The following is a 6,435-nucleotide window of genomic DNA, read 5'->3' as shown; positions in this document are numbered from 1 at the left end:
TGAGAGCCATTCGAAGCTGCATCATTTGATCTACCTTGTATACCAAAATAATGGGGCTTCTGAACCATTGGTGACTCAGGCTCATGCATAGACTCATGCCCATACTCAAGCCCATGTTCCTGCTTTGGCCCATTATAGAAAAAATCACTAGCAGGCTCTTTCATTATTTCCTGTCGTCTCACAAACATATGCAATACCATTCCCAACATTCTGTACCACCCCTGTATCTACTATAACATCAATCAAGCCCATATGTGTATTTATGGCACTCATGCTACTACTCCCTGAGAATCCCGACCTTGTTGTCCTAACTAAAGTGCGTGAAAGGCCACCAGGCAAAGGGATGCGTGGAAGGCCATTAGGGACGGGTGATGACCTGGTTATCAGTGTTGAACCAACCAAAAAAGGGTTGTGTTGAAGTTCACTAAGGTCAGTAGATGACATGCTTCCTGATACAGAACCGCCTATTAAAATGTTATGTGGAACACAACTAGTATCGGGCAAAAGCGATGACCTGGTTCCCGATACAAAACCACTGCATGGAAGGCCACTAAGGTCAAACAAAGGTGATGAATACACATACACATACATACTCAAATACACACATACACATTTCAATACATACTCAAATACACACATACACAATTCAACTAGTATCGGGCAAAGGCGATAACCTGACTCCCGATACAGAACCGCCCATTTCAATGGTCTAATGTCGTTTTTTCCTTTGATTTTTTTCACAACATCATTATACTTTGATTTCTTTGTTTTCACAAAGTTATACATCATATAAATGTACATAAAATCGTGCATACGCATAGATATGCATACACGTATGCATACACATACACATACATACTCAAATACACAGATACACATATATATACACATACATATCCATAAGCACACATATACATACATACACATACATAAATATATATACATATACTTATATACATACATACATAAATAAATGCATACATACACTCACTTATACAAATATACATATTTCCCCTAATTATCATCATTTTTCATTATTCATACATTAAATGTATATTATTTTACCTTATTGATGTGTTAAACATTGTTTTTTCGTTTGTTTATTTGTTTGTGTGTTAAACACATTCGTTACGATTATTATATATTATCATTATATTTATAATAATTATTATTATTAATAGTACTATTAATATGATTTTTAATTTTTTGTGTTTTAAATATTTAAAGCAAAACAATCAAAAAAAAATTAAGACTTGAATTTTGAATAATAATAATAATAATAATAATAATAATAATAATAATAATAATAAAGTAGTTGGTATTTAGTAGTTATTATGTTGCTATTTTCTTATGTGGGTAGTAGTCCGTATCTATTCTGTAGCTAATTATGTATGGAATACCTACAAGTTTACTTCCGTCGTTATGTTGTAGCTATTCTGTAGCTAATTACTAACATAGTATCTACGGAGGTTCGTCCGTTGTTATTCTGTATCTATTCTGTAGATATTTTGTTACAAACTTAGGGCATCCCATTCCGTAGAATTCCGTTGGTATTATATAGTTAATTACGTACAGAAATTTTCCGTAGTTATTTTTCTGCGGCAAAACCCTTTGTTTTCTAGTAGTGTTGTAGGTGGTAATATGTCTCATGTTGCTCAAGATGATTCCGTTTAAAAAAGATCGAATCAAATTTTAATTTTACAATAATACGGATATGACATTATATTTTTCTCACACAAGCACTGAGGTTTTAAACAGTTTAGAGTTTAGAGTACCAGTCCACCCACCGTAATCCAACCTTGTGGAAGGTAGTTTTGCTAAGGTAATTTTAATTTTTCTAAAGCAGATTTTAATCATGTTTATACATTTTTACAGTCATCTAAGGCCTGTGGTGAATTGAATTCAATGAATAAAAGTGAGGAATAGTATACCTTAATTGCTTTTTGGATTTTAAAGTGATTTTTTTTAGTAGGAGCATTTTAAAGGGAAACGTTTTGGATTTATTTGTTTTGATTTAAAAAAAAAAAAAAAAAAAAAAGAGAATTAAACGGGATGGATGAAAATCACTGACCTTTTCTTAAAATTGGTTACTTTTTTTTTTTTTTTTTTAATTTTTTTTTTTAAATTAGCTCAAACGTGATAAGGTTATAATTTACGTTATAAATCAGTAAACTTGTTACACAAACCAAATACACTTTTTTTAAAAAAAAAATGGAAATCGTTGCGGATTATGTGATACAATGTTGTACTTAATCAAGTGGAATTGGGTATTTATGGTATTCTGATCTCATTAAAAGATTAAATCATTTACTAAGAAATCAACTACTAACTTAGGTTATACCGTGATTTGTGTCACCTGGACCGCGCACACCGCACCACCTCCATACCACAGTCTTGCGCGGTTTTGACCGCATTGCAAATAGTTTGTATCGTGTCACGTGATTGGTAGATGGATATTTGACCGTTGAATGTAGGTTCGGACGCAATTATTATTATTATTATTATTATTATTATTATTATTTCATTTTGCCTTTCTGTCCTATATATACATATCCACTTCATTTGTTTTTAACCACAATAAAATCTCTTTTCTCATTCAAAATTTAAAAAAAATCATCACTCTCTCAAAAATGTCATCTTCTTCATCTTCTAAAAAATTTTAGATTATTTTTGAAACCGTTGTTGCGAGTGCTCAAAAAGCGGATCAAACATACAATGTTGTATGCAAAAACGCAGCTGCTACTTCTCAACGGAGAACACAAAGATATATTTCCGGAAATCGTGAAGAAGCCAACCAATGTATGGTGCAAGACTATTTTGAAAAGAATGCCGCTTTTCAAGTGTTTTATTTTCGTAGGCGCTTCAGAATGTTCAAAGGTTTATACAAACGTATAGTTGAAAATGTAACGAGGGAGTGCAGTTTTTTTCAACGACGCTACGATGCTAGAGGTATATCTGGTTTCACTCTCTTACAAAAATGCACGGCCGCACTTCGTCAGTTAACATTTGATATTCCGCCTGATACGTTAGACGAAAGTTTTAGGATGTCTGTTAGGATCGCACAAAACAGTCTCCACTTTTTCTGCAAAACTGTGATTCAGTTTTATGGTCCAAAATATTTGCGTAAGCCTACACGTAATGACATCCTGCAATTGCAAACTCGTCATGCTACTGTGCATGGGTTTCCTGGAATGCTAGGAAGTTTAGATTGTCTCCATTGGGCATGAGAAAATTGTCCTACGTCATATCGTGGGCAATTTACCCGAGGTGATCATGATCACCCAACGGTCATATTTGAAGCAGTTGCATCACAATATATGTGGATTTAACATGCTTTTTTGGTTCTTCTGGTTCGATTAACGACATCAACGTTCTTAATCGTTCACGTATATTTAACAACATATACGATGGATCCGCACCAGAGTCTTCTTTTGAAGTGCGTGGAACACCATATAAGTATGATTATTATCTGGTCGATGGAATCTATCTTGAGTATGATGTGTTTGTTAAATCGTTTACGTATCCACATAGTTCTAGACGAAAGAAATTCAAGAGAGCTCAAGAAAGAGCTAGGAAGGATGTTGAGCGTGCTTTTCGAGCTCTGAAGAAAAGATGGTTCATATTGAAAAAACCAGCAAGTTATTTAAGCAAGGAAAAACTTCAAGAAATCATGTATATGTGTCCTATATTGAATAACATGATTATTGAAGATGAAGGAAGAGCGATATGTGCGTTTCACGAGGAAGAAACCATACTAGAGACACAACCAATAGAAATTAGTAACGAAGAGTATATGAACAGGAGATCAGAGATACGTTGCACTGAAACATTTCACAATATTCTCAATGACTTGGTGGAACACATTTACGGGGTTCAAAACATTAACCTTAATTTGGATCCACCGGATGACTCCGAAGACGAGTTATCGGATAACGACTTTATGTAGTTTGCTTTAGTAATTTTATTTGTGTTTTTATGTTTTTAGGGTTATTCTAATGTCATGTGCGTGTATGTGTTTTTTCTTTGTTTTTTGTTTTTTTTTGTTTTGTGTGTTTTTTGAATATTTAAGGTATTTTTTTTTTTTAAATTTTCAAGTAATGAAAAATTATGTTTTTTTTAATTAAAAAATAAGTTTTAATTAAAATAGCTAAAATAAACAAAGTAAATAAATAAATAAAAGTGTGGCACCACTCCCTTGGTGTGGCAAGAAACCACACTTGTGTGGTAAAAAATAATATTGCACTTATGTAGTAGGGGAGGAAATACGGTTTCGGTGACACCACTTCCTCCAGCCTTATTAATGCTTCGGTACTAGTATAGCATCTATAAACCCATAAATGTTGACTTTATTAGGAAATTGATTCCTACAAAATCTTAAACTGCGTCTCCTCCTTGGTGCCCAAAACTAAGGCAAGGTGCACAGTGAAGGAGCAGAGATGCTGTTGAAGCCAAAGAATTAAGCTGCTAAATAAGCTTCTTAAATTGTCCATGAGCCAAATAGGAAGGATCGGTTCAGTTCTTTTTTTTTTACACATTTTCCATTAGTTTCCTTCATGTAAAAATTTAAAGTGTAATCTTATATGCTACATTAAATCACTAAGCATGAAACCCATGTAAATTTAAAAGAAAAAACTAAATATAAAAGTCTAAATATTTGAGAAGTTTGAATTTATAAGAAGAATAAGAAAAATATTGAATTATAAAAATTAAAGTGTTTTTTTCTTTAGATGTAAACAAATAATTTAGATAAATAAATAAAAGAAATTAATTAACCTTTAATTTAGTAATTTTGAAATTAAAAGAAAAATTCATTAAAAAAATTAATATGCATTTATTATTGCATTTAAATACAATGTGTTATTTAATAAAATAGAAAAATTATAAAATAACATATGAAATAAAACTTAATTCAAAATAACAATAAAATAACATTTGATAAATTGAATAAAACCCTGACAAATGACAAAAAAAAAAAAAAACATCCATTTATTAGAGTAAATCACAGTGACAAAAAATAATCAAGGAAGCAATTAATAAGGAAGTGAAAGTACATTCCAACTCAACCATTTGTATGAAGATCAGCCTTAATTTATTTTTTATATATATTTTCATTTTTGATGTACTCTTAATCTCCATTCCTTGTGTATAAAGTTTTCAACATTGTTCTATAGACAAAATTGCAAAAATGGTCCCTGTGGTTGGTAAAATTCTGTAGTTTTGGTCCAAAACGAAATGTTAGTGCACCACTAGTCCAATTTTTGATATCTTGTGTTGTTTTGGTCCCTATGATTAACATTTTTGTGTGTTTTTAGTCCAGACCCAACCTGAAATGACGAATATGCCCTTTGATATATTTTTTATATTTTTTGTATTTAATTTAATGTTTTATTATTAATAAACATTCTCTCTCTCTCTCTCTCTCTCTCAATTGTCATCCCAATTTCCGGCCATCTACACTCCCATCAAACCCTTACCCAACACCGCCCTCTGGCCTCTCCTCGCTAACTCCTTCCCTACCACTTTAATTTCCGGTCGTCTGCGACGGAGCAAGCATGTTGGTGATTAAATTAGGGTTGCGACGGAGCAACTCTGCCGGATCTGTTCGCCATCAATGATACGAAGAAAATACGAGTTGGTGTTGCGAGGATCAAATCGAGGAATTTGGGGTTCTCGAGTTTTGCAGAGTCGGTGTTGGATACGAAAGTATATGAAGAAGACTACGAAGAAGAAGAACATGATGATGATGACGATAAATTAGGGTTTCTGATGAGGTATTTGTGTGAAATAAAGTTGATGATGATGAAATTGAAGAAGAAGGGGATCTGAAGACGACGAAGAAGAAGAACATATCATCTTCTTTCCGTTACCAGTCGTGCTTTACAGACGAGACCCATAGTCTCTTAATTTCAGTTGGTCGATCGAACATAGAATGTTATTGGTTTGAAAATTGAGGGGTGTGGATGAAGCTTACTATGATGACAAGGATGGTGGCAGTTCGGAGACGGTGGTGGCAATAGCAGCAGGCGGCAGCGATGGTGTCGGAGCTCCACATTAGCAACGACAACGGGCGGTAATGGCAGCTTCGCTGCTTCCATTTCCTGTTCCGACAAGCTCGATGATGATGGAGGCGAACGGAGCTGGGTATGGTGGATGGAAGAAGTAGCAGTGACGACGATATTTGTTGGTGGAGGAAAGAGCTCCAGCGGTAGGGGGCTGGTCCGACAACCTTATGATACTTCGTCCTTGTTTAGGCTCACCGGGAAAGACAAGGGTCGAGATGGAGTAGGATATGGGATGAGGTTTGATGGTGATTCACGGTGATCAAACATCGGTGGTGGTTATTGATGGAGACAACAACGGTTCCTAATGGTTTTTGGTGGTAAGCTCCCAAAACCAGAAGAAGGCAGTAGATGGTGGTGTTTTAAGGCTCGCTTG

The 6,435-nt window shown here is 34.1% G+C and overlaps 1 protein-coding gene across 1 annotated transcript; it reads left to right on the top strand.

The window, feature by feature from the left end:
- Window positions 1–262: 262 nt before the first annotated feature.
- Window positions 263–3,946, top strand: LOC145007095 (uncharacterized). Its single transcript, XM_078966087.1, has 4 exons — window positions 263–379; window positions 2,130–2,144; window positions 2,664–3,181; window positions 3,304–3,946. Exons 1-4 carry the CDS (start codon window positions 263–265, stop codon window positions 3,944–3,946), a joined length of 1,293 nt encoding a protein of 430 aa, XP_078822213.1.
- The last annotated feature ends 2,489 nt before the right edge of the window (window positions 3,947–6,435 follow it).

This window comes from Lactuca saligna, chromosome 7, assembly GCF_052625555.1.
Source record: "Lactuca saligna cultivar CGN05327 chromosome 7, ASM5262555v1, whole genome shotgun sequence".
NCBI lineage: Eukaryota > Viridiplantae > Streptophyta > Magnoliopsida > Asterales > Asteraceae > Lactuca > Lactuca saligna.
The sequence above is the reverse complement of the archived record's forward strand: the minus strand, read 5'-3'. Positions and strand labels throughout refer to the sequence as shown.